This window comes from Pogona vitticeps, chromosome 2, assembly GCF_051106095.1.
Source record: "Pogona vitticeps strain Pit_001003342236 chromosome 2, PviZW2.1, whole genome shotgun sequence".
NCBI classification, from domain to species: Eukaryota; Metazoa; Chordata; class Lepidosauria; order Squamata; family Agamidae; genus Pogona; species Pogona vitticeps.
The window spans coordinates 170,174,076-170,200,503 of NC_135784.1; the positions used below are offsets into that span (position 1 = coordinate 170,174,076).

A 26,428-nucleotide genomic window follows, 5' to 3' on the forward strand; every position below is an offset into this window, starting at 1 on the left:
GTGTATCTTTTCTGCCGCAGTGCATCCTAAGGAGCAGGATAAGAAGGCAACTCGTATCTAAAGCGGGGTTGTGACATTCTCAGGGGACGGTGAAACAAAGACAGCGTAGCCCAGCTCTGATGAGGAAATTTTCACTTAAAAAAAAAACTGGCCAGGAAAGTTGATTTTCCCGGGACTGGGTCAGGATCCCTCCGGTCGAGGCTGGGCTTGCCGACGAAACTTCAGCCCAGCCTCGTCAGAGGGGCTTTCCTGGGAGGCAGCATGGCCACCCCTGCCCGGGAGGAGAGGCTTTCTTGGCTTCCAGTTTCCGATCGGCCCTCCTCCCCTCTTCCAGTCCCCCCCTCCGCTCTTTTCCCCATCCTCGCCCCCTTCCTCCTCCTCCTCCCCTCTCCGGGGCCCCTCCGGATTTCCCTCCTCGCCCGCCCTCCCGGGGAAGGCCGGCCGAGGCGCCCGCTCCCTCTCCCATCCCCCAGCGGCGCGCTTCCCTTTGGAGAGGCCAAGGGTGCCCGGCAAAGGTGACGCGCCCGGGCACCGTGCGCTCTCGGCCACCTGGGCGCCCGGGCAGTGGGCCTGGCCAGGCCGGGGCGGGCGGACGGTGGGGGAGGATCCGAGGTGAGGCTGCCTCCTCCTCCTCCTCCTCCTCCTCCTCCTCCTCCTCCTCCTCCTCCTGCCACTCCCGCTCCGCCCTCCGGCCCTCCCCGGCCCCGGCGCGCCAGGGCGAGGAAGCGAGCGAGCGAGCGGGGCGGGGGATGTGCCGGCCAGAACCTCCGGCCGGCCACCAGCACCAGCCGCAGCCCGAGAGCAGCCGGAGGGCAGGCAGGGCCGGGAAGCCGCGGCATCTCGGCTGCCCGCGCTAGCCTCGAACAAAGCGTGCCGCCACTGGCTCCGCGGGCGCGGGAGGGAGGCGCAGCGGCCGCGTCCCCATGGCCGCCGACTCAGCCGCCCAGAGCCCGCCTTCGCCGCCGCGCTAGGAGCCGGGCCTCGGCATTGCCCCCCCCCCTCGGGCGCGGGTGCGCTCTTGGGCCGAGCGGGGAGGTTGGGGGGGACACCCCAGCTGGAAGGGGTGGGAGGAGGAGGAAGGAGGAGGAAGAGGAGGAGGCAAGGCAAGGCAAGGGGGCGGGGAGGGAAGGCTCCCTTTCGCTCTCTCGCTCGTTCGCTCTCTTTTGGGGAGGGGGGCTCAGCCTGGCCCTGTGCTGAGGCAGGAACCGGCCCTTCTGACCATTGGCCCTTCTGGCATTTGCCAGAATTGCCAGATGGCCAGTCCGGCCCTGCTTCTATAGCACAATCATAAATTGACGGAAAGCTTTGAAGTCACAGGGCATACGTTTCAGTCAGCTTTCTTCATTGCTGTTGGAAAGATGCAGTGCCAGCTCCAACTAACTGCAATCTGCATGGGTTTTTAAGAGAACCAAGGGAAACAGGGTTTGATGCTAGTTTAAACTTGCAGCACAGATGTGCTTACATGAGTGAGTATCTGTGATAAGTGCATCTGTCTCATTCATGGATTTTTCCATAGGAAACTGGTTGGACATTTTGAGAAATCAGGATGCTGGACCATATAGCCCTGATCCAGCAGAGCTATTCTTACCTTATGGTTTAGGTGGCATAGGGGAGCCAGGGTTTACAGAGTGGAAGCTCTGGGGCATTTGGATTAGCAGGGAGGATTACATATTCGGGCATGCCTTCAGGTTTCCCTGTGCTGAGTTTAGCAAACAGTAGCTTGGGAGGGAACAATATATTGTTGCAAACTGTTGTAATGCAAAGTAGGGGACTGTGGTTTGGTTTTCAATGGGTTATTAAGAGCCATTAGCTTTACAAATACCTGCTCCTGGTAGAAATAAAAATGGCTCAAACTCTGTTTTTCATACAGATCAATCCAGTTGCCTATATTTTGGGCTGTCCTTGTTGGGGGCAGTCCTGAGAAACATCTGCACTTTTGTATTTATGCCACTGTATGATATATAAAGTCAGTGTCCACAGCTACGAGACCCATGAGCAAGAGAATGTCTCAGTTCCACCACCCTCACAAGTATGTTTTGTGGGGATATGGGAGAGAGCCTTCTGTGTTGCTGCTGCCAGACTTTGGAACTCCCTCCCACTGGAGGCCAGGCTGGGCCCCTCTTTGCTGTCCTTACGCAAGCAGGCAAAGACCTTTCTCTTTGAGTGACTGGCTGCACGAGTGGATTGTTTTAAATGGATTGTTATGCTTTACTGCTTTGAATGTGTTCTTGATATTGCTTTTTTTTACTTTTTCTCAGAGTATATATGTTTGGTCCTGTTTTCATATTTGTATACTGTTTTTAGCTTCAAATATTGTCTTTTAATGATGTAAACTGCCTTGGGTCTTACCTAAAGAGAAAGGCAGCGTAAAAAAAGATTTTAAAGAAATAAATAATAGTTCTCGAAGGAATCCATTGCTCAACAAGAAAAGCTAAAATCTGCATTCAGAATATATTAGGCAAGGTTCAGACACTGATTTGATCCACAACTACGTTTGCAATTACAGTGCTTTAACAGATTTATGTGTTAGCTAGCTAGTTTGTCAGATTAATATCCCAAGGAGCTTGGAGCAGTATATTCTCTCCTTCCCCACTTTATCCTTTAACAGCCCCCTTGGTTAGGCTAGGAGAGAGTGATTTGCCCAAGATCACCAGTGAGCCTCATAGCTGAGTGGGAGATTAAGAGCTCGGATGTACGAAATCTCAGTCCAGCGTTCTAACCCTTACAACACAGTGACTTTCTGCATGTTTCCTGTGCTTTACTCTCCTCTTTGTGTCTACTCGCTTGCCAGGAAAGAATAAGGAGCAAGGCGGAGAGGTGAAGCCCCAGACTTTGGAAACAAGGCACAGCCACCCCATCAGGTTTTACCCACCATTTACTTTCAACTGTATGGTATGAAAGCTGAGAGTCTCAGGCTGCTGAACTTTTGCGGTAGGACTGAAAAGCAGACTGTGCACAGCCCAAGGGGCAAACTAGATGTTACATGCAAATACATGTAATAAAGCTCAGTTTAAAAGAAAGGGAAGAAAGCAGCCTCAGGCAGCGGCAGTTTAAAGCAGCAGGGGCCAGGTGGGAACCAAATGCTTAACTTCTTTCCTGCTGGCTGCTTTCCCACCCACCCCCTTCGGATAATCCTGTGGCACATGAATCCATGCACATTCACGTATCCATGCATAGTTCCTTTTCTGTACACAGCTCAAGCTGTATTATTTATCTTTATAGAGAATAAAGCATCCCTTGCCCTCTCACCCCTTCATGAAGAAAAGACAGCTTCCTAGAGCAATTTTTCTATTACGGAGTTTGTGGCTGAGGTGAGATTTAAATAATGTAGTTACAGCTCACCCTTCCTCAAAGGCATCCAGAGTGACTTTGCAGCTTGCTCTCTCTCTCTCCCACCCCCTTTTTTTATCCTCAACAAAGTATGCAACAGATGAAGATGAGAGCGTGTGACCAGACTGTGTTCAGCCAGGGAAATTAAAACTTAGTGGAAATTCAAGCCTGGGTCTCCTCGGACATACAGTAATCCAGTGTCCCAACCGCTGCTCCAACCACTGCTTGTAACTCTTCAGGGGCCTTTGGACTGCTGCTCCCATAATCCCCAGCCAGCACAGTCAATGCTAAGGGATGATGGGAGCTGCAGTCTCATATGTGAGGGGCTAAAAGTTGCCCATATCTGCCACGCTATCCCATATTGGCTTTCAAAACAGTTCTCTCTCTCTCTCTCACTCACACACACACACACTCACACACACACTCACACACACACTCACACACACACACACACATACACACACACACACACACACACACACAAACAGAGAGAGAGAGAGAGAGAGAGAGAGAGAGAGAGAGGTGAGCTAAGTCAACTTTAAGCTGCAGGGTTGAAGTTGGAATGAATCCAACTACTTTTGTGAAATATAGACAGATCCTGAATCTTTGTTAGTCCCATGAGGGCTATAGAAGACGGAATGTTCATTCTTGTACCAGGTTCTGTTTTTTATTCGTTCCTCCCTGACCATCCACACACTCTCAGGCTTGTCTCACTTAGGTTATGAGGACACAACAAAGGGAAATGCAAATTAATTCACATTCTTGTGCTGTGAAGAGGCACAGGGGCATTTGGTTTTATTTGATATAAGTGGCCACAGAAGCAGAGGAGAAAACAAGCTTTCTAATTGGAGTTCTATTTAAAGCACTCAAAGGTGGTGCAGTTCAAAAGAACTTCCTTAAGAAGGCTTTCCTTCCTCAATCACTCAATTCCTCATCTTATCTTGGAATCACACACTTTGAACTGAACTGAAGCAAAAGGATTTGACTTCAAAAAGCAGAAGGATTTCTGGTAGGGAGGAGAAACCATGGATTGAAGCTATGGGACTCTGGGCAATTCACATTTCCCGCTTTATCATGTGGTCAACAGGAAAAAACAATGAATCGGCCTGCCCCAAACCTGCAGTGGTTCCTGCATTATTTTTCCATGTATAGTCAGGCTCTTATTTGGTATCTATCCCCATGACTTTCTGTGCCTTTCTCTCTCTCCATTCAGCATGGTTTATTTTCAGTCCCACTTGCCAGAATGTAGTAGGGGTAGACACAATGGGCAAAATCCTATTGATACCTTTGTGCTGCCATGAACTGAGGCCCTGAAGATAATTAATTTAAAACTTTATCATCCCCCCCTCCGTTTCAGTTTCTGAGGTTCCCTGAGGCTCCCTTTTTCTCCAGGGTAGCCTTTGGGAACCCTAGTCAGAGGGGAGAAGACCAAAAATGAAGAATTGCTGCTGGATCACTGCTGCTGACTCCAATCCCAGCAGTGGCATTCCGGTGGCAATTTTTGACTTTTAAAGTCTTCCCCCTCTATCTGCAGGCTTCCAAAGACTTTCCCTAAAGAGCCTCAAAAGCAGAAATGGGGGGGGGGGGGAGAGCTTTAAATCAGTTTATATTAATTACTTCTGGGGTCCTAACCCAGTTTATGTCCAAATGAAGTTGCACAATAGGATTCTGCCCAAAAGTTCTAGAAGGGAAGTGGATTTAACCACTTTCTAAGACTTTGTAATGGAATAGGAGCAGTTTTCAGAGAAGGAGCTTTTTAAAGAGAAGTTTGGGCATAAATGTTAATAAAGCCTAAAATCTTTTGTGATCAAGTAGCACAAAGGGATGTTTGGTTTATAACTTTGATGGCAGTATGTGTGGGACATTTGTCCCATCTGAGCGATGGGACTCTAGAGACTCCCTTAGTCTCTAAGGGATCATATTGCGTGAATGACGTTAGTGTGCAACTTTTCACTGAAATCTTATTTTAAACATGTCTGTTTGGTAACAGTCATCACCCTTGTTTTCCTCAGAACTAACTTTGTAGTAAGGAAACTTTTTGTCCTTCGGGTATTTTGGACTTTATTCCTAGAAGTCCCAGCCAGCAGAGTCAGCAGGAAGCTTTTATGGGAACTGTAGTCCAAACATCATACCAATACATACGAAGTCTCCCTCTTCAGTGGCAATCTATTTCTGAACATTGGTTGTTGGTAACAAAAAACATGGGACAAATCCTTACTGTTTGTGCAGTGCACCTGCAATTTTAAGTTACTTTATAGTTACTGTGTGTGTGTAGGTATACTCCATTGCCACAGTAGAGCATTCTGATTTTTTAAAGAAAGTAAACAACAACAACCAAGCAATAAGAAAACAAAGAATTGCTTTTAAAAATGTACTCAGAACAGCAACTAAGTATTTTAGGGGGGGGGGTAAATGCAACTTACTGTTTTGAAAAAGCAACCTTCCACACCCTGGACTTAGCCGGGGGCTTGTTGTAAGCATTCTGAGATAACGTATGTGAAGTTCCCCAAGTGCTACATAAATGCCCAATCTCACAATTCTTAAGTCTCTGGCTCCCCATGACCCAGAGAAGCCCTAAGACTTTCACCTATGTTTGTATAATTAGATTAATTGGCACTTGCACAGGACAATCCCCAACAGGCTTATCCCAGCTCCTTCCTCCCTCCCCAACACCATCCTACAGTTCAGACCCAGGCAGTGTGGTATTTCCAAAGGTTAGGAGTGAACACACAGCTGGTGACAGATCCCATTTATCTTGGCTTGGGGAAGGACGCCAGAGAGGGTTTTAATGCGATTGCCTCAATAAGGCTAGGAGAAATGGCACAGCAAGGCACATCTGTCAGGCCCTGACAAGAGCAGCCCAAGAACAAACCGAAGCTGGGACAAGGAAGTAAGGAGAGAGTAGGGGAAGGATGAAGGAGGGCGAAGCCACTCCCAGGTGTGTCTTCCTGTGAGCACATGTGGCAGGGAAGTGAAGAAGACCTGACGTTTGGCTTACTAGACCAGGAAATAGACCCCTGGAAAGGTAAATCAAGCGACCAAGAGACTCCTTGGGAAAAACATTGTTGTTCGGGCACAAGGAGTTAGATGAAGTCCTTGAGATGAAGGACGGATTGGGGAAAATGCTGCATTCACAGATTTATAGGAGCATGTTCTGTAATCCCAAATCCAACCATCTACAACCCGCATGGCTGGAATCTGACTGGTGTTTGCACAAGGCTTGCATAACTTCCTGCAACTAGTTGATGAGCTACTAGCGTGCATCTTGGTTGCACCATCAGGCATGTGATGAGGAGTGCTACTGAGACATATCCCAGCATCTCATCAAGTAGGCACAATTAGCCACAGCAGGTTATGCAAACATTACTTGAACACCAGTACATTTGAAAAGCACACCTGGGGCGCACGGAGTAGGTACTTTTAAAATATTTGCATAAACCCATTTTGGTGAAAGGGAGAATAACGTAAACACTTCAAAATAGCATGTGAAACATGCATACGGGAAACGTCTATTCCAGTTGAGATCCATTTCAAGGTATGGAGCTGCAAGGTGGTGGACACACCCAGTACTATGATACAACAGTGCAGAAATTTTTCGGATGGGATGGCAAAGCTGTACAGTATATTAGCATAATTTGGGTGCACAGCATAGACACATTGCTTTAGAGCATCTATGTACTTTCAAAACACGAACAATGTCTTGTTTTCTGTGAACATTCCCTCCTGCAGAGAGATGTGATAGAAAAATATGTCCTAATGACACAATGGCTGAAATCTAGTAGCAAGTGGCAACTAGAGTAGGCTCACTGAATCAAGGGAACATATGGAGGCACTGACTGACTCCCCAAATGCTCCCTAGTTCAATAGGCCTACTCTAGTTGTGACTTCAGCCATTGCTGAAGGGCAAGAGAACACCAACATAGAGATGGTCTTTCCAGCAACTTTGAGTTTTCAATCCAAAAAGCCCCTAGAGAAAACCAGCACGACCAGGAGAAGGGCTCAAAGCCCAGCCTTTCTCCTGTTGTGCTGGTTTTCTATGACGAGGGTCGTTTTCTTCTGTTTTACATGGGAGAGAGCATTTGGTCACGCCACACTGCGCGATGTACTTTGTTTGAATGCATAGATCAACTTGAAGGGAGCGAGGAGGAGAGCAATTGAGTGCTGGTGTTGTGATAAGGGGCAGAACCATTATCAGAGCTTGTTTACAACAGGAAGTTGCTGTGCCATGAATTCTGCATGACCTATTTCAGCTTACCACCTCCATAGCAAATCTGCCCATGCTTATCTGCCATTTCAGGGCCTGGTGCTCAACTAATGCATACAGCGTACATCCATCACTTAGGTGTAACACCTCGCCTGTACACCATGTCAAAGGTTGGGGAGCACCCAAGAAAGCAAAAAAATGAAAGATTTTATTAGATTAAGCTGTCGTGACCCTGTAACACTGGACGCTACATGAGCGTATTTGATTCTTTGCAGAACTGAGGGAAAGGAGGTTAAAATCAGCAATCCATGGGAGAAAGCAAAACATAATTTGCACACAGAGAAAGATACAATTTAAGTTGCTGGAAACTCCCTAGGTTATAGTGAACTCCCCCACTTGCTGTATAATGTGCTGGGCAGTTATTATTTTAAGAGCTAAAAGAAAAAGAAAAAACAAGGTTAAGAGCCCAGGTGTTTGCTAATCTTCTAGAAAGGTTTGGAGAACAGCTGCAACCTGAAAGGGAGGGCTGCGTGTTGGACTAGGAAAGGGTGCTCAGTCCTCCCTACTCATTCTAGGGGGCTGCACCTTTTCTGCGGTAATCCTCTCTTTCAGTGCCTTTCTTTCTGGCTGCAGCTAAATTGTCTGAAAACCCTGGCAAGGAGGATGGGAGCATAGGAAAAAATGCAGTGGACAGGAGACTCAGATTTTTCTCCTGTTGTTTTGTGCTTCAGCTTTTCACTCTCTAACACAGTTTCTCTCCAACCCCCTGCTTCCCCCCCCCATTTTTTGAAGAGAGTGAGTTATGAGAAAACATCTAGTTAAACCATAAGCTCTGGTCTGTGCCATCAGTGGAAAAAGGGAAGACATCAATCTATTGAGTTGAATAATAAATAAAGCTTTCCAAATTCTCACCAATTACTGCAGCACTCCACCCTCTCATCAGAAGATAGGCTAAGGGCTAAATCAGACAAAAGGATCACCAGGAGTAAGTTTCTGTAAAGTGGGGTCTTGACTTGAGAACTTAATCCGTATTGGAAGGCGGTTCTCAAGTCAAAAAGTCTGTAAGTCAAGTCTCCATTGACCTACAGTGCATTGAAAACCGATTAATCCCGTAACAGGCCGTTTTTGTTCCATTTTGGTTTTTTTCTGGTCAGTAAGTCAAATCTCAGTCTGCAAGTCAAACCTAAATTTTGCGGCCAGAGAAGTCTGTAACTCAAAAAGTCTGTAAGTCAAGCCGTCTGTAAGTCAAGGGTCCACTGTACTAGAAAACCTGAAGTTGTAGGGATGAACATTGCAAACATGCACAGATTCTTTGTTCAAATGCTGAATGATCACTATTAACTTCATAATACGTACCTACAAATACTGAAATATTATTTTAAATTGACCTTTGTGCATTACTTCCTTAATTATTGTTGCCCATAATTTGTTATGGGTTCAATAACCACTAGATATAGGCCAGAAAAATGCATGGAAATGCTTACATGGTTCCCTCTAGTGGTCAATTTTGATATTGCACCTTCCAAAAACTACAGAGAAATTTGAAAATAAGAAAATGGCATAAAAATTCAAATAATTTCCCGTCAAAATGTCTTTAAACTTTAGAAGTAACTAGAAAACAGGAATTGTAAAATTAATTAGAAAGGAAGATTCAAGAGAGACACAAATGGAATGTACCTATGCCGGTAAGTTTCTTTAATCAACATTTTGCAAGTTCTGCTACAGCACCCTGAAATTTCATTATCCATGCCTTCATCCCTCTTTGTTTGATCCCCACAACAAGGTATACTATTTATATAAATCTGTGCCTAAATATTGCATGCCCTGATGAATAACTGGATTGTAATCCATAAAAGCTTATACTATAAAAATTAGACTTAGAAGTGCTGCAATATTTTTGCCTTTAATTTTTTTTTGTATACGTACTGCAACAGACTAACATAACTCCTCTTTGGAAATAAGAAAAAAATTCACTAATAACAACAAGAAAGTATCTGTGTAAGTACTTCGATCTTGCTTTTAAAATGTACCTTATTTGCACCTTGCTAGTTGCAATTACATATGGTGTTTGTTGTTAGTTACTCTAATGTGCATAGGAAAGGCCCAGCCTTACAAGACAATTTGACAGGGGCAGGCAACTTGTGACCTGATGAGCAAAAAACCTTATCATTCCCTCCTGGCTTGTCATGACAGGAAGTCACAAATTTCCTACTGGAGTAGGCCTATGTTCTACATTGTAGACAGTCCCATGCTTAATAACAGTCTGATGCAAAAAGCAACACACACACACACACCAATTTATACATGGTTGGTAGGTTGTGTGTGCAGAGCGGGTCCAAAGCTGGCCTCATACTCTTTGAAGCAAATTAAAAGCTAAGTACCAGCCATGTTACCATGTGAAGTCTTATCTCCAGCCTCCAAACAGTCTTTAGAGAGGGCCCCAGTTAAAAGCTCACTCACCCTCAACAGCCACTTCGGTCGCTCCTCTACCAAGCTTGATAACTTTGGGGACGGCAAAGGGACATAGATCCATATAGCCAAGACTCACCATGGCTGAGCCCCAACTTCTGTTTCCCTTGCTAGGATTAGATTTTCAAAAGCAAAGCAGTCGAAAACAGAGCCTCTAGCCTTATGCAGAGTTCTTTCCTTTATCACTGACTTTCAGGAGATCTGAGGCCTAAGCATGTAAAGGGGAGTTTTTCCTGAGTCAGGGCAAGCATCATCTTTCTCAGCTGGCTTGAGAGGAGCACAGCCAGGCAGGCCAGGCAACAAAATTCAGAAAACATAATGCGCCACCCTCACCCCCACGCAATTTTGCATAGCTTCTTGAAAGTGGTGCTTTATGTTCAGGGCTTCGATTAAAATCATGAAACTGTATCAGACTTCATGCAATTTCTCCCTCCCTATGAAATCTTCTAGGGGGCTATTGGGGGGGGGGGGGAGCGGGAATTGCACATTTCTGCCGAATACACAAATCACGTGCTTGACTTAAAACTTGGGGAAAGCTGTTAACTTAAAAAGCTGTTGACTTAAAACTTGGGGAAAGCACGTTAAAACGTGTGGAATTGAGTCTCCCCCCCCCCGCAAAAAAGTCCGACGTACGCTTTCTCTGGGAAGCCTTTCCCCTTCTCCCCCTCCCCGTCCAGCCCCACAGACCCCGGACTCCTCCCTTGCCTCCCTCCGCCCTGCCCCATCTCGTCCTTTCTCTCCCCCCCCCCCGCTCTCCGCGCCTCTCTCTATCTGCGCTTCCACGCCTTCTCCAGCCGGCGCCGAGCTGACCTTGTGCAAAAAGAACATCCAGAAGGAAAGGCATCTGAAAGAGCCTTCGGTCTCTGGCCATCTGTTTGGGGAGCCAGGAGCGATCTAGCGGCTCCCATCCCAACGACTCCCTCTGCCAGGCTCGTTAACCGACTCCTGGCTGGACCCCCTCCGCTTCTCCCGACTCCCCGCCCCACACATACACACACGATCCCCACCCCGACCCCGACAGGCCCCGACTTCAAAAGGCTTTGATCTTAATTTCAAAACCACCCTGACAATTAGGCGTGGGCGCTAATGGAGCCGCTGTCGCCAAGGGGGTTCTCCGCTTGCTTCTCTTTTACTCCTCTCCCCCCTCCAACCCGCTCTCTCTTCCCCCCCCCCCCCGTGCTTCCCAGCGCAGAAAAGAAATCTGATTCGCTACAGCTCAGACCGAAAGTGACAGATGGGCATGTCGAAGGGTCCCGAAGAGGAAGCGGAGCCTCTCGGGGGGGGGGGGGGGGTCGGGTCGTGGTTGGCTCAGCCCGCGATGCTCGAAGTACAAAGTAGACCTCCTTAGAGAAGGACAGCCGCTTTCTGGGGAGGGGGCATGGCACGCGGGGGGGGATGTCTAGGAGCAAGAACAGACAAAAGGGGATGTGTACAATAGTAATAGTGATCTTAGAACTGCAGAGCTGGAAGGGACCCCATGGATTACTGGGTCTAACCTCTGGCAAGAAGGCACGGTGGGGAATCGAACTCCCAGCCTACCTAGAGTACTGAGCCATCCTGACAGTGAAAGGGAAAAGGGGCGGAAGGTAAACAGGAGGAGGAACATTGTTTGAGGCATTCCATCTTTGCCTTCTGCAAGGCGACTTTCTCTCCAGCTTGCCTATAGATGAAGGTGCTTGGCGCATGGTCGTTGATGGGTGATGATGGCTTCCCTGTTCCTTTGGTGGGTGTGGAAAAGGCATAGTTGATAAGTTTGAAATAAAATTAGTAAGGCTTCCAGTGGCAGATTAGATCACAGGGGACATGGCAGCCCAGGGAAGCAGGGATGAGGCTGTTTTAATGACTGGCATGGTTACCTGCCTCCTGCTTTTCACCTTGTATACATATTCAGTGAGTAATATATGGAGGCAAAAATGTTGAAGCTGAGGCTGTCCTACTCTGGGAACATCTTGAGAAGGCATAATTCTCTGGAAAAGACAATGATGCTGGAAAAGGCAGAAGGCAGCAGGAAAAGAGGAAGATGAAATATGAGATAGACTGACTCCTGAAAGAAACCATGGGTTGACTTTACAAGAGCTGAGCAAGGCAGTTAAGGACAGAACATTTTGGAGATCTCTCATTCATAGGGTCACTATAAATCGAAGATGATGTGATGGCACATAAAAACAATACATAATGTGTCCAATGGCCTTCTGTTGTAACTGACTTTATTTTAAATTAAATCTATTTAGTATGATCTTTACTGATACGTTTCTTTCTAGTCTTGGCAGAGTGCATCCAGTGGGGTGCATTGAACCCCAATGCCATTTTAGGCAGAATGACCACGTTGGTCCTGCAAGCCTCTAGGGCACAACTCAACATTAGGGGGTGAAAACATTTAGGGGTTACAGTCCTCTAGGGTTCTGCAGAGTCTGACTCGTAAGTTGCTCACTTCTGGTTTACTGTATTGTTTTGTAGCATAAGCTGCTTTTGCAAAGAGGATGGGCTTAATAGACAATTTAAAAAGAAAATAAATATATTTAAAAAAGAAATCTCTTCCTCCACTTCTTCTTCTGAAAAACTAACAGCAATTCCCAGATCCTAAAAGCATGATAGATCTCCAATTCTCATTCCTCACAATAACCCCCTAAGAGGATACAGCTACAAATTTTATTGATCAATTTAGTATTAAATAAATGCATTAGTGCGAAGCACTACACTGGATAGGTCACAACATAATAAAGTGAAAGAAAAAACAATTTCTGATGATTAAATAAATTAAGTAAAATTAACACGACAAAGCAAGAGGCATAATATCAAATGTCCTTTTGATTGTTAAAAATGCCAAAAGTCAAAACCCTTTTGGATGTTCAGGGATAAAAGAGGACAACATTTCTCAGTCTATACACAGCTTGGAGAAGAAGGTGTTTCCTCAGGTGAAGCTTCTGAAATTCCATATGCACATAACTATTAAAGGACAGAAGTCTATAATAGTTGCAGAAGCCCTGCCCTCTTTCTCATCAGACCACTCTATTGTCGGTGGCTTTTGAACCAGACGTTCCACATCCCCACCATGACGGATGGCCATTGATCAACCAATCACAGAAACTATCGCTAGACCTACCCTAATTAATCTAGCCATGCTCCATGCATTTTTCACACAAAACATGCACGCTAGACCTCAATCTTTCCCATAATAACTTCCCATTCTTCTCCGTGCACATGGTAATGTGTCTCCTTCCTTTCTCCCACCTCCACCCTAAATAGACTCTTCACCCCTCTGACAGGAGCACCATGCAAATGTGGCTGCTTTATTAATGCGCCCGGCACGCACGCCAGCTAATAAATATTTCATCACTGTTTCTCCCCCCACTCCACATTCTTTCAACTGTGCTTTATCCCTGTCACTTGTTTCCTGCCTTCCCCCCCCCCTTCCCATTATCTCTCTCTCTTTTTCTCTCGCTCTGGGTCTGTTTGAACATCTTTGGCCTGCAGGAAATCAGGAATTCGGGGGGGGGGCACAGAAAGGAGGCATCAGTCCTATTCCCCCCCTTCTGTAACACCATCCCACATTATTAAGCACAAAACCATAGAAATGGAATATCAGCCGGGAACGACTCTGCCAAGAGTACAATGAATCTGGGATGGGTGACTCATTCGGTGCTTTAATAAAAAAAGGAGGGGACAAGAGGAGGGGGGCAGAGAAAGCAAGGAATACATGAACAGTCAAATCCAATAAATGGGGAGAAAGAAAAGCAGGAGTGAGATATGCAAGAGCTGGCAAGGGTGACAGGCCAACTGGTCAAAGGGAAGAGCTGCTGCTGCTGTTACTGGCATGCTGGTGGTTTAATGCCTTCCAGCGAAGTAGTTAGGCTCGCAGCTCAAACGCCCGCCAACTATGAAAAAGACCATTCTTTCATTTTCTATGCTTGAAACAAACAACAACAACAAAAAAATGGTGGGCCCAGTGTTTACTGACTGCGTCACAGTAGCTCTGAGGGGCTGCCTGGGACCCGAATGGCAAACTAGGCATGGGGGTTTGGGAAATATGGGATCTGAAGAGCAGGGGATGCCCATCAGGGGAAGGCAGAAGCTCCCTCAAAGAACTCACCAGGAGGGCCAGGAAGGGAAGTGGGGTGGTGTTGCCTTTCTTCCCACCGTCACCCACCTGCAAGCCTGAGCCATTTCTAGGTTGGTTTTGTGACCAATGTCTTGAACTTGAAGATCCTAGAGCAAAGGCATTATTCACCTATGGAGAGAGCAGGTGGCAGTGGCCTCTGGTGATCATCTCAGCCCAGCTAAGGTTCAGGCTGACTCTGAAGGCCATTGCTCAGTAATGGAACTTTGCCTGGTTGAATCCCTGGCCTCTTTTGTTCAAAACATCTTGGGTAGCAATGCCTGAGCCCTTGGAAAGCTGTGGTCCAAATAAGCCCCATACACACCTGTTCAGATGGCCTCTTTAATAAAGGCTTAGGTGTATTCCAGAGGTGGCCCTTTTGGGAGTCACAGGCAAGCTGAATTGACATTCCTAATATTGCCTGTGCTGATTCTGAGAAGGGCAACTTTTTGACAAAGGGGTGACTGGCTTCTCTTTCTTGCCTTGTCCCCACAGCTTAGAAAAGTTAATTAGATCAGAAAAGCAACTTCTCAAGTTCTGCCTTTCCTCATGCCCCAGAGGAAACACGGGAGTACTGTACTTATTTTCTTCTGCTCCACTTTGTCCTATCCTCTACAGCAATGGTTCCCAACCTTAGGTAACCTAGACATCTTGGATTGCAATTCCCAGAAATGCCAGCCAGCATACCTGGTGCTGCAGGTTTCTGGAAACTGCACTGCAAGAACACTGAGTAACTACCGTTGGGAACCACTGCTCTACAATAAACAAAGAAAGAGACGTTCAGTGGGATCACGGCCAAGGTTAGGTTCTAGGCAGAGAACACCTCACAGAGGTACCAGAGACTTGGGTTTTTGTTTTGTTTTCAATTTATGTTCACATACACAATATGTTACAAAAGAATTCTGTATAGGGAATCACCTAATGTGTGGAACAGTATCATGACAGCAAAGCAAGTGAAGAACTTGTGATTGGGCTGGGGGGGGAATCAGATTTCTAGGAGTCCATTTTTATATAGCTCAACTAGGCAGCTATTTGCATAGGTCTGGAAAGAGAAAAATATCCTACCTCAAAAAGAAAAGAAAAGTGATTTCTACCTTTTTAGTGCATTACTTGGATGAAAAGACAATCCAATTTTACTTGAGAAAGAAGCTTGACCAATCTCCCGGTTGGTCAGATACAGCAATAATAATAAAAAAGAATTTCTGAAACTCTTTCAATGGCATACACGCTTCTCTGCAGGTGATTAAGATGGAAGCCAGTATGAATTAAATTTCTCTTACACTGCGTTTGTGGCAGTGAGGTTCCTGCTGATGTGATGTCATGGAATATTCTTGCCCATTCCAGCTGCTCAAGGAACAGAGATATGGGGAACAAAATAGAGTCTGGTTTCTGTGATATGGCAGAACATCCATCTTAATCTTGGAATATTGGAATAGCAATATGGAAGCCGCCTGCCCTTATTACTAAACTGCATACACTCACATGCACACAGGCATGTGCACAAGAAAAACTTTGTATCCTGGCCTTAGTTCATAATGTTTTCCAGTAGCAAAAGGTTATAATTATGAACCAAAAGGTGTTTTTTCGTAATCGTGTCCTGGCGTTTACTTCTACATAATGACTTTTGGAAGACTGAAACATCATTTGTTGGACTGCAATTACATGGTCAAATACTGCAGGATTTGCTCCACATATATAAGAGGTGAATTAGAAGTCTTTTTTTACTGACCACATGACACAAAGGCTGATTCAAATCAGTCTGGTCCTTTTTGCTCTCAAAGCAGTTGTCTCTACCATTAAGGGGCTCCTACTTTTTCTAGCTGAAACAATTTGAATGTTTTCTCTTATGGTTAGTTGTGATAAGTTCTGTAAAGATGGGGGTTGTGATGTGTCTGTATGTGGTATTTTGATGCCATGGTCCATTGGGGCATAGTGTTCAGGACAAGGGAAACACACCTTAGGACTTTTTTCTGCATAGTTGCCTTAGAGTCTGCATGGGTAGTCCCCAAAGCGGGAGGAGAATGAATGATGGATCTCGTACCAAACCTATACATCTGGAGCAAACCCAGTGCTGCTGGATGGCAACTCCTGTCATCCCTTATCACACTTGCTAAGGCAGGTAGGAGCTGAAGTCCAGCAATATATGGAGGGCCACAAGTTGCCCACCCCTAATGTAAAAACACTATACCAATGTGCCATTTCTCCTCTTTCCACATCAAGACAGCAAATGCTGCTAAACAGGCTGGAAAGTTGGAGTGCTTTGTTGGTAGGAACAATCAGAGCGAATGGGAAATTATATATTCTAAACATTAATTTTCAAACATTAGCTGGCACAAGTTGTTCACTAACATACACTGCTTTCAAAGCCAGGGCAAGAAATCAGCAGCAGAATGAATGAATGAAACACAGCCTTCAGCAAAGTCTAGTAATGAGAAACTTAGGGATCAGATAGTGATTCAGGGTGTGAGAATTAGAAGTGTTTCTATGTGCCAAGAAATACTCTTGTTTTAAAATGGCAAGGGCTATGCCACCCAGAGATTTGTCTAGTCTGTCAAGCAGCCTCAATTGGGGGGGGGGAATCCCATTTCCAGTGGATACCCAGTCCATTCCTGAGAAACACACACAGGAAAACAAAGCTGCTCAAGGCTGGAGTAGCAGAGGACCCGCAGGTGAAGGCTGAGCAACTAAGACAGTAAAATAAGAGGAGGGAGGGCACATCAACTAGGACTGCAAACAGATGCCAGTGGCTAGGACTGAGGCTTGTGGAAACAGAATCCCCTAAAGCCAAGCCTCCTGTTTAAAGGCGGTGGGCAGCTTGTAGAAAGAAAGCAGACCTTATCCTTCCCTTTATCCCCAGCAGCAGTGAGATCGGTTGCAGTTCATTGCTTAGAAATCTCTGCATCTTTCTTTCCTTAGATCCTAGGCCTTGGCAGCTTATTAAGACTTCTTATTATCCCTTGTAAGATCACAAACGAGATGCAGCCCAGCTCATCCGTGCTTGGTTCTGGAGATGCGGAGGCTTTGATCCCCTTCCAACAAGTCTTCCCAACGTAAGCGGAACAGCTCGGAGGTGGCTGATTGAGAGGAACAGACATTCAGACCCTAGGCTCGGTCAGCAGGCCTGTCTCCTTGAATGCCAAGGCCACAGCAGGATGGGACCATCAGCCCTTGGAAAAGGTACCTTTGAGGCTGTAATTCCAAGAATCCTGAACTGCTAGAGGATTCAGGGCATTGTAGGCCAAAGAAGGATCCTTTCCAAACTTTAGGAAAAACTGATACAGCTATGAAATCATGAGAAAATGTGGTACATGAAAAGGAGGCTTGGTTGTACCAATGCACACTATAATTCAATACAACAGATGTGGGCAACTTATGGCGTAGGGAGATGTACCCACCATGGTAGCAACACTCCTCAATTCCCTTTAAGACAAAGGCTAGGGGTTTTAAGAGCAAGGATTTTAAACCATCTTTAAAATAATACATGCACCTTTTGTTTTTATATTACCTTTAAGGGATTAAAAAATATTTTGTCACCACTGAGGTAAGTGGTGGCAGCATTGGGAAGAAAGGAGACAGACAGGAAACTCAACACACACACACACACACACACACACACACACACACACAAACAGGCACAAGGTACACATGTTGCTCACCTCTGCTATTTGGACTTGAGAGTGACTGTCACTGAGTGGGCATGCACAGAATTGTTCAAAAGAATGAGGTGTAATCATGCCTCCTCCATGCAAGCTGCTATTATTGCAGCCTCAGTGTATGCACACACCTCATGTGGAATATGTCTTGCTTGCCAGCTTCCCTAAGCATCTGTTGGCCACTGCAGGGAACAGACCCGTGCCAGATACATCAGACATTAGATGGGTAAGCTTTTCCTCTGAAACAGCAGGCTCTTCTTAAGTTCATTAATATTGGGGAGGGAGGCAGGGAATAATACTGGCCTGCCTCACACAACTTAAGGAACACTAGGACAGTGAGTATCAATTACGGTCAAACATAGATGAACTGTACAGTATATGAAAAGATCTGTATGATGGTCTCTATAAAACCCTATGTCATTTTAAAATATTATTTCCATATCATTTTAAAATGGAGTAGAACAGGGTGGAGAAGCATGGAGGAAGATGAACTTTAGGCTGATTAGTGAGCTGTGAAAAAGCTTTTTGACCTCTAATACCAACTCAAGTTTTCCAGTGCTTGTGTGAAATGTAGCCAAACCTGCATCAGGGAGGAACAGATATATTAGAGATCTGAAGAATATCAATACATTTTATACCAGAGGGGAGGAATCTGAATGTAACCCACTGATAATTCTGTAGGAGAACAGAGAAATGGAGAAAGGGGAAGCACTGGATGGGATGGGTAACAAGGTGGGAAGAAAAACAACTACTGTACAATAAAAAGGCTACACTGTGCCATCTCGTTGTCTGGGGAGGCCATTTCCTCTTTTCACTGAGGAGGGTAGGAGTTATCCATAGCCATCAATGGAGAAGTAAAGGATTACAATGTAGCCAGAGCATCAAAGCAATCATTTTAGCACTTTCAAATTCACTTCTTTCATGAGACATGTTCTTTTAAAACCCTGATCATGCAAATTGCACACCAAGAGCAGGCTATTATCCAGTTTGAAAAGAACAGCAGTCGGTTCAGTGTGGCTTGTAACAACCCTACAGTATGATACATGCTGAAAATCACAAGTCAGGTGGCTCAATAGTTGATGACAGTAGTGTCCAGCAGTATTAAACCAATATGGCAGGCTGGGGTGAGGCTGAGAGAATACCATAATTTGGCATTGTTGTCTACTACCTGCATCCCTATATTGCGGATTGCTCTAAAGGGGCAGTATGAAACCACCATGCAGTGTAGTTCACTCGTGTACAACCCCACCCAGGCAAATCAGAGGGCTGTGCAGAAGAAGGAGCTTACTGCAGCCCACAAGGTTGTTCCTAACTGCAGAACAGAGGTAAGGCCAAAGCTGGCTTCAATTCCCAAACAAAAATCTCAAATGCTACTCAGGTTCCAGTAAAGAACAGTCTTTTTACATTAACCCCACTTTCCAACTTCATGTAAATCGAGCACACTGTTGCATTCAGAAGCCTGGTGCTCTGTTGACTTCATCTTCATCTTCTTAGAACTTGCCCCTTAACTGTTTATAAAGAGAATTTTTAAAAAAATTCCAGATGAAGTTAAGACCTAAATTACAGCATGGGACTGTAAGGTGTTATTTCCTGCTATTACAACCTTTTTCATTCAGAAACACAATTCCTTCCAAACTCCATACCTAAGCATTCATTTAGCCTTCCAAATGAAGCTGTTGTTTGCTTCCTAAGGTGCGATTATGAAGCAAAAGCAAGTTGAGGAAAGCTTGTGCTAGGATGAACAGAGGCCACTATTCTATAGAAAATACTGAGCATGGAATGGCGACTGAAGAACCAGATATGGCTACCTGGCAAAGTGCCAGATGCATTCATGCACCTGGGCATGCAATCGGGCATGCACCTGACACCTTATCAATCAGCCACATCTACTTCTCAAACTGCTGGTCCACACACAGAAATGCAAAAGAATAATGGCCAACCTTTCAAGGGAGTTCTACTTCTAATAACATGTCAATATGATCCCCTCCTCTGACACTAAAACATAAACCTAATTCTAATATGACTGCAGAGCAGATGGAACGTTTACAGGAAGAATGTTCAGTTATTATAATACTTTTGTAATAGAAGGGATAGGTAGACAGCAGGGCTAAGCCAATAGCTCAAACCAAAGGGGGAAATTCAAGATCAGCATTATATTCTGGGATGTCAGCAAAGTACTACTGGATCTCATAAAATCCACTGGAATGTTGCATATGATTCTGGCGGACAACACGTGGGCTGTGTGCCTAAAGTCATTCTCATTACCCATTTTATGAGATACAGCAGAACTATATGTCTTGCACAGAAACTATAGGCAGAAGCAGACAAAAGGAGAGCTTCACAATTAGAAGAGGATCTGCCTTAAGTAGCAAAGGAAATCTGATTATCCTCCAACATTGTTTTTCAGCTTATCATGTTACAAACTTGCTTTTGTTTGATGATTACTGGTCACTAGGAGGCAAACACAAATCTTTGTTTGCATCTTGCACAAACATGCAGCTCTGAATGAATCGTATTTATCATCTTCTAATTATGGAGTTGCCTTCTCTCTGTTTCTGCCCTATGCAGAATGACTGGCACATAGGATACTTTAGTTTCCCCTTTCATTTTCATCTCCTTTTCTTTTTTTTTCATTGTTTCTTGAAGCAGCAGTAAGCAACGGCAAAACAGGGCAGGGACCTGGCTTGAATTACAAGATGGCTCACCTCCAGTTTAAGTCACAAAGAAGGGCCCCCTGACCAAATAGGCATTTCTCTTTCGAAAGTCAAAGTTTTGTCTCCTGGGGTGTGTGTGATCAAATGTCCCGACGCTGCCTATTCCACGCCTGCCGCTACCACCAGCCATACCATTTCGCTTTATTATTGCAATAAATGTAGCCATAAAAGTGGCAAGTATCATATACTCAAGGAGATCAGTGCAACGGAGCTATGGAAATGTAATTTTGAGTGTGCCCAGGAAATTTTATAAGATCTTATCAGGAAGGATCATAAATTGCATTTCAAAGTTCCCTTTCCCCCGCACCATGCTGCACGCCCCTTGATTTGTATGAAAGCTGATTGCTGATGGCACATAAGGTCAGACGCTAGAATGAAGAAGTGGGGCAGTAGAGTGTGGCTTAAGGGAGCAGAGGCTTCCCAAACAATTTCAAGAAAATGGGAGCTTGAAAGAGCCTGAGTCTCCTTTGCATCCAGCACACACAGACAATCCAAATCAATGTGCTCCCTTGCATCCAGCACATCTTGTCTAACCCAGATCAGTTTTTTTGCCACTGCCCTCAACTAATGTAAAGTCCCTATAATAACAATCCACTGTCTTTGTGCAGTTTTTGGCCTACCACTGGTCTTCACCTAGACCTCCTTCCATCTAGATCTTTGCTTTATACAGTATATGGTGGGTTCCAGGTTCAGTATCCACCATCACCAGCTAGGGCTGGGAAGGACCTCACTTCCTGAAGCCCTAGAGAGTAGACACTGTAGATAATACTAATCTCAATGAAGCCACAGTCTGAACTCATCAGGCAGCATCCAACCCACTTTAGTCTACACCACAGAATTACCTTCACTGCCATGGCTTTAAACGATTTTTAAAAAATAAAACCTCCCAGTCCAATTCATCCTAAAGGCCCTCTAGGGAGAGTTGATTTGCTTGGCTCAGGTGGACCGATATATTTGCACGCCCTCCCTCTATACAACCTCATTTTCCCTTGGGCCTGGCAGAGGGAGATTGGGAACACAGATTAAAACCACCATGTGAGAAATCCTGCTAAAGAAGACAATCATAGCAGAGGCGCCAGAGGGATAATTTGTTTTGCAGACAAGTACAGTCATATAAGGATGGCTGAGCTGGAAGAATAGGGAGATTGAGCCATTTGGAAAAGCCAGGGAAAGATAGCAAAGTTGCTCTCTTCTTTTCCTCCCCATTCATTCAGATCCCAGAACAAACTAGGAGGGTTGGAAGGTGTTTCCAAGGGCAAGGAGCACAGGAGAAGAAGAATCTCCATGTCCCCACCATGGCTCCCCAAATACTATAACGGGACAGACATGCAGTAATGAAAGTTAGAGGAGAGGCACGGACTCGTTTTTATTTCTGCTTTAGATTCTTTGCCAGCCTTTATCTCAGAGGCCTGCAGCGAGCTGCAGAACGAGCTGCCAAAAAGGCTCTCTGACGCACTTAAGATCACGAAGAACCTAGTTTATCCCTCCAAAAGAGGAACCACAACCATTATATACCTTAGTGGTCTCATTCCTGTCATTCCCAGACCTCTGTCTTAATAAAAGGAGTCTACTAGCAAGCCCTTCCAAGCCATAGCCTCGCATCTCATCATTTGCTGGGCAACTTGACGGTCCGTTTTTAACCCCAGCACCACAGCTTTAAAATCCTTAAAAATAAAAAAAGCAATCAAAACTGGAATTGCACAGATATTCACATCTACTTTTGATTTGATGAATCTGAGGTTGGTATATAGAGTCTGTTCTACATACGCATCAGTTTGCAAGAAAGACATCCCCACATTTTGCAGGAGGAAAGAAATGTCACTGGAGTGGCATGCAGAGGGTCCTCAAATGATACTGGAAACCATTTGTGGTCTTTGGGATACAGGATGGAGGGGACAGACAACAAACCTTCTTCCATCACCATGTGGAGTGCATCAGTGGACAGTCAGGGTAGTAGTTTACAACCTACAGCCAATGAGCTGTTTGTGGCCTGCAAAGGCTCACTATTGGTCCACTGAAACCCAGCCAGCCAACCATGTCTTTGAAGCCATATACCTTCAAGGAAAAGATGTTGAAAGGCGGTTCCCGAAGGCTTCCACTGGATTCCTGATGGTGCCATTGTATCAAGATGTCTAGAGCATACCTTGAACCAGCAATTCTTGAGGGACCCTTTTTTTTTTTCTGCTGCTGCTATTCCGGATGGCATCAAGCAGGGAGGTGGATCTACCATAAAACTAGTGAGACTTGACCTTTAGGGCCCCTACTCTCGGAGGACACAAAAATTGTGGTGATCTGTTGTGAAACAACCTCACTGAAGAAGGTCAGAGTGGTTACCCAGACCAAGATGCTGGTTGTGAAAGAGCCAGTATAACAGTTAAAGCTTCAGAGCCCCAAAAATGCAGGCCCACCACTGGCATCAAGTCATTGGAGAAGATCAGGGGGAGCAGTCTTCTCCCCACCCCCACCCCCCAATACCAAAATATGGCTCAACTGATTAAGAAACAGCTAGGCATGAGCAAAGAAACTAGGGAAAAGAGCTAATCAGACTAGAGAAGTAAACTGCAGACATTGTGGATGATCCACAATGTCTGCAGACAATCAAAGCCACCTCCTCCACAGGCAGTATAAAAGTCATTCATGCTAGCAAGGTAGAGACAGAGCACTCTGCTTAACCTGCTTGATCAACTCACTCTCTCTCTCTCTCTCTCTCTCTCTCTCTCTCTCTCTCTCTCTCTCTCTCTCTCTGTGTGTGTGTGTGTGTGTGTGTGTGTGTGTGTATGTGTGTCTTCAAATTGCAAAGTTTTCCATATCTCAATATCCCCCCCTCACTCTCAACCAGTCTCTAACACAGAATAAATAGTATTGGTACAATTAATAGGATTCCCTTAAGTATTTCCAGAACTATCTACACACACACACACACACACACACACACACACAGAGAGAGAGAGAGAGAGAGAGAGAGAACTCTCGGGAGTGCTCTGTCCATTTCAAATATTACTAGTTTCCATCTCAATTCATTTTTCCTTCGATCACCTCTATAATATACAGGGTCGGAGATATACTAGAAACTGGGTTCATAACACCAAACCATCGTTTCTCTGAGTCTCAGTCCCTCCCTCTGTAAAATAGAGAATGTTTTTTTTAATAACTGCGCAGTTGTGATCAGTACAGATCCTATAAATGTGTCACAGGACAAGGATCTATAACCAAAATGACAGCAGAGGTAGGGCACCTTTGGCCTCACAAATGATTTAGACTACAATTCCCCATACATGCAATAGAAGGTGAGGACTATCTGCTTATTAACATGCAACTATTCCAATCTAATTCCTCCAAAGAGCATATTGGGGTTACTAAGCAAGCTCTCCTCTTGTTCTGCAAGTGGAACTTTCCAGATATGGTGCTTCAGACTCTTAGCTGAACCCCGAATGCGGCCATTGACTGTTTAACACATTCAGACAAGACATTAACAGAGGTCACAGAGTTACCGTCTGGATATTCTGCACTTCTGTTTGTGACCCATTAAAATCGTGCCGTACTCCAGTATTATAGTAAAAAGAGGAAGCTGGCAGGGGTAGAGGAGAGCAGCATTTGTAGCAGACAGATGCTTACAGAAATGCAGAGCTGCTATTTACATTAAATATGGTATGTCACTGATGCAACATACCTTATTTGGGCAGCTGTGTGGCAGCTGCATTAGAAATACTAGGCTCCATCCACAACCCCACTGAAATGAATGAAAGCTGTTACTGCATAAGCGCAAACGGTCTCATGCAAAATTCCTCATTTCACTAGAGCTTGGAGGAGACATTCATGAATTGCTAGATGTGAGAAATGTGAATCTACTTCCATGCATACATACCTTTGCATTAAATGAGATGTTAAAGGAACATTGGCACTGATGCTTCATGGCGCTGCATTTCATTCCAAGCCACCCCAGTAACACAAGTTAACTGGAAGGGGCTGATACTGCTCATTCATCATTATTGCCAGTCAAGAGCATGTTCCAGGAATGGATGGACACACATACACACACATAGCCTATAATATACTCCCCATCCCTTCCCCTAGAACTGGAAGCGCTGTGTTCAAATCTCAGTTCAACTTCAGATACTTAAAACCTTGGTTTTCCCATCAGAAAAATGGAACCATCACAGAACACTTAAAATTAGTAACTAAATTAGGAATGCAAAGCCCTCCTAATGTGTATTTGATGCATATTGGTAAGCCCTGTTAAAGCTGGCAGTTACTCAACTACTAGAATAAAACAGAGGTATAAGTTTGATTCCTATACAGCCAGTAATGTCTTTCATCTTTTTAAAACTTGGACCGCACACACGGGGAAGAGCGACTCATTCCAAGTCTCTCCATGACTGGGGTTCAGTCTCAGATACAGACATTCCAACAGAAGGGTTATCAACAGGATTCCTACCAGGGTGGTGTAAAGGGAGGGTTGTTGCTAGGATACCAAGGCCTAACATGGTCCAGTGCTGTAAAGGCTGGAAGAAATTAGGCCCACTGGGCCTGGATGTGACTACATTCTGTCTAAAAGGTTTCTGTCAAATGTAGAGGATCTTTCTTTGGTCAAAAGGCGGGCATTTTGTGTCATGGCTATCTAAAGACACAAGTAGTTGTATGTCAGGTGCAGATGATGAATCCTGAATACACACTTACATATACAGAGCATTCTTGCTTCCATTCCCTGCTACATCACATGCAAGACCGCAGTAACATCCAAAGAGTAGGGTGTTATCAAGAGCTCTTTCCCCACAGATCTGTATGATTCCCAAGCAGATTCCTACACAGGAAACCAGGGTCATAACTAGCAATTTTGGCACACAGGACAAAATACACAATTTCCCACCCACTCAGGTCTTTGGTCTGGGTGCAGTTCCCCTCCCTCAAAAAAAGGATGTGGAGAATATGGTACCCTCCCCCAAGGAAGAAAACATTTATAGTATCTCCAAAAGAAGAACAAGTGAATAGGGCCAGGAGATGTTGCCACTTATCTTTTGAATATTTACTGGTAGATTCGCCTCTAGATTTTGAGGCTCTCTAAATTTTGGTCCCCGGGGCAAAGCCCCTTTTGCTCTGCCATAATCATGGCCACTCAGTGAACTTACAGAGATGGATCTGAATACCCTCAGGTGCATAGCTGTACCCTTATTTACTCTTTAAATTCCCTTTGCACCAAAAGATTCCTGAGGCCATGTCAACAGGGAGACTGAATAAGTAAGTCCCTGTAAGGCCAACCTGAACATTTGAGCATCCTACGCTTTCACAGAGGAGGTTGCTGGGGAACACAAGAAGTTTTGCTCAACTATTTCTTCTACATCTAGTTCTAGGAACATACATTTAACTCTAGTCCCAGAGATTTATACAGCAGAGAAGATCTACCATGCAGAAGGCAGATAGTTGCTCAATTTATGGCTGCTGCTTCTGACTACAAATAGGAATGGAGGTGATTTGATAGATGCAACGTGGCTTCCCTTCCTGATCTGGAGAGGGAAACAAGCCAGGGATAACTCTAATCTCTGACAAAATACCAAGGAACTAGACTTTTCATAAATGACAAGCAGTGATGGATGGGGAGATGGTAGAGTGGGAAATAGACTATTCCATGACACTGCAATCCAAGTTCTCAGGAACCTAATAGGAAATGACCTTGCTTTTACTCAAGGTCAGGCTATTTGCCCATGTGGTTCAGTACTGTTGATTTTAATTAGCAATGCTCCTCCAGGGTCTCAGGCAGAAAGGGCTTATTCCTCATCCCTTTCCACCTAATCCTTTTAACTGGAAAGGTCAAGAATTCATCCTGGAACTTTCTGCATGGAAAGCAGGGGCTCCACTATTAAGCTATATGGCCCTTCTCACACTGACACATAACACAGAAGTATCTTAATACTTATCCATGGCAGCTTGAGGTAGGATAATGGGAGAGGCACAGAAGCTCCTCTCT

General features: G+C 45.0%; 1 protein-coding gene across 2 annotated transcripts in view; it reads right to left on the minus strand.

The window, feature by feature from the left end:
• Positions 1-26,428, minus strand: part of NXPH4 (neurexophilin 4) — a 122,265-nt gene that overhangs the window by 75,652 nt on the left and 20,185 nt on the right. The window contains exon 1 of one of the 2 annotated variants that reach the window (XM_072991212.2): positions 10,814-10,984. The exons of the other annotated variant lie outside the window; for it this stretch is intronic. Coding sequence (XP_072847313.2) covers positions 10,814-10,831 — 18 coding nt within the window. The 5' untranslated portion in view covers positions 10,832-10,984. Of the gene's footprint in view, positions 1-10,813; positions 10,985-26,428 lie in introns of those variants that run through there. 2 annotated transcript variants of the gene reach the window in all.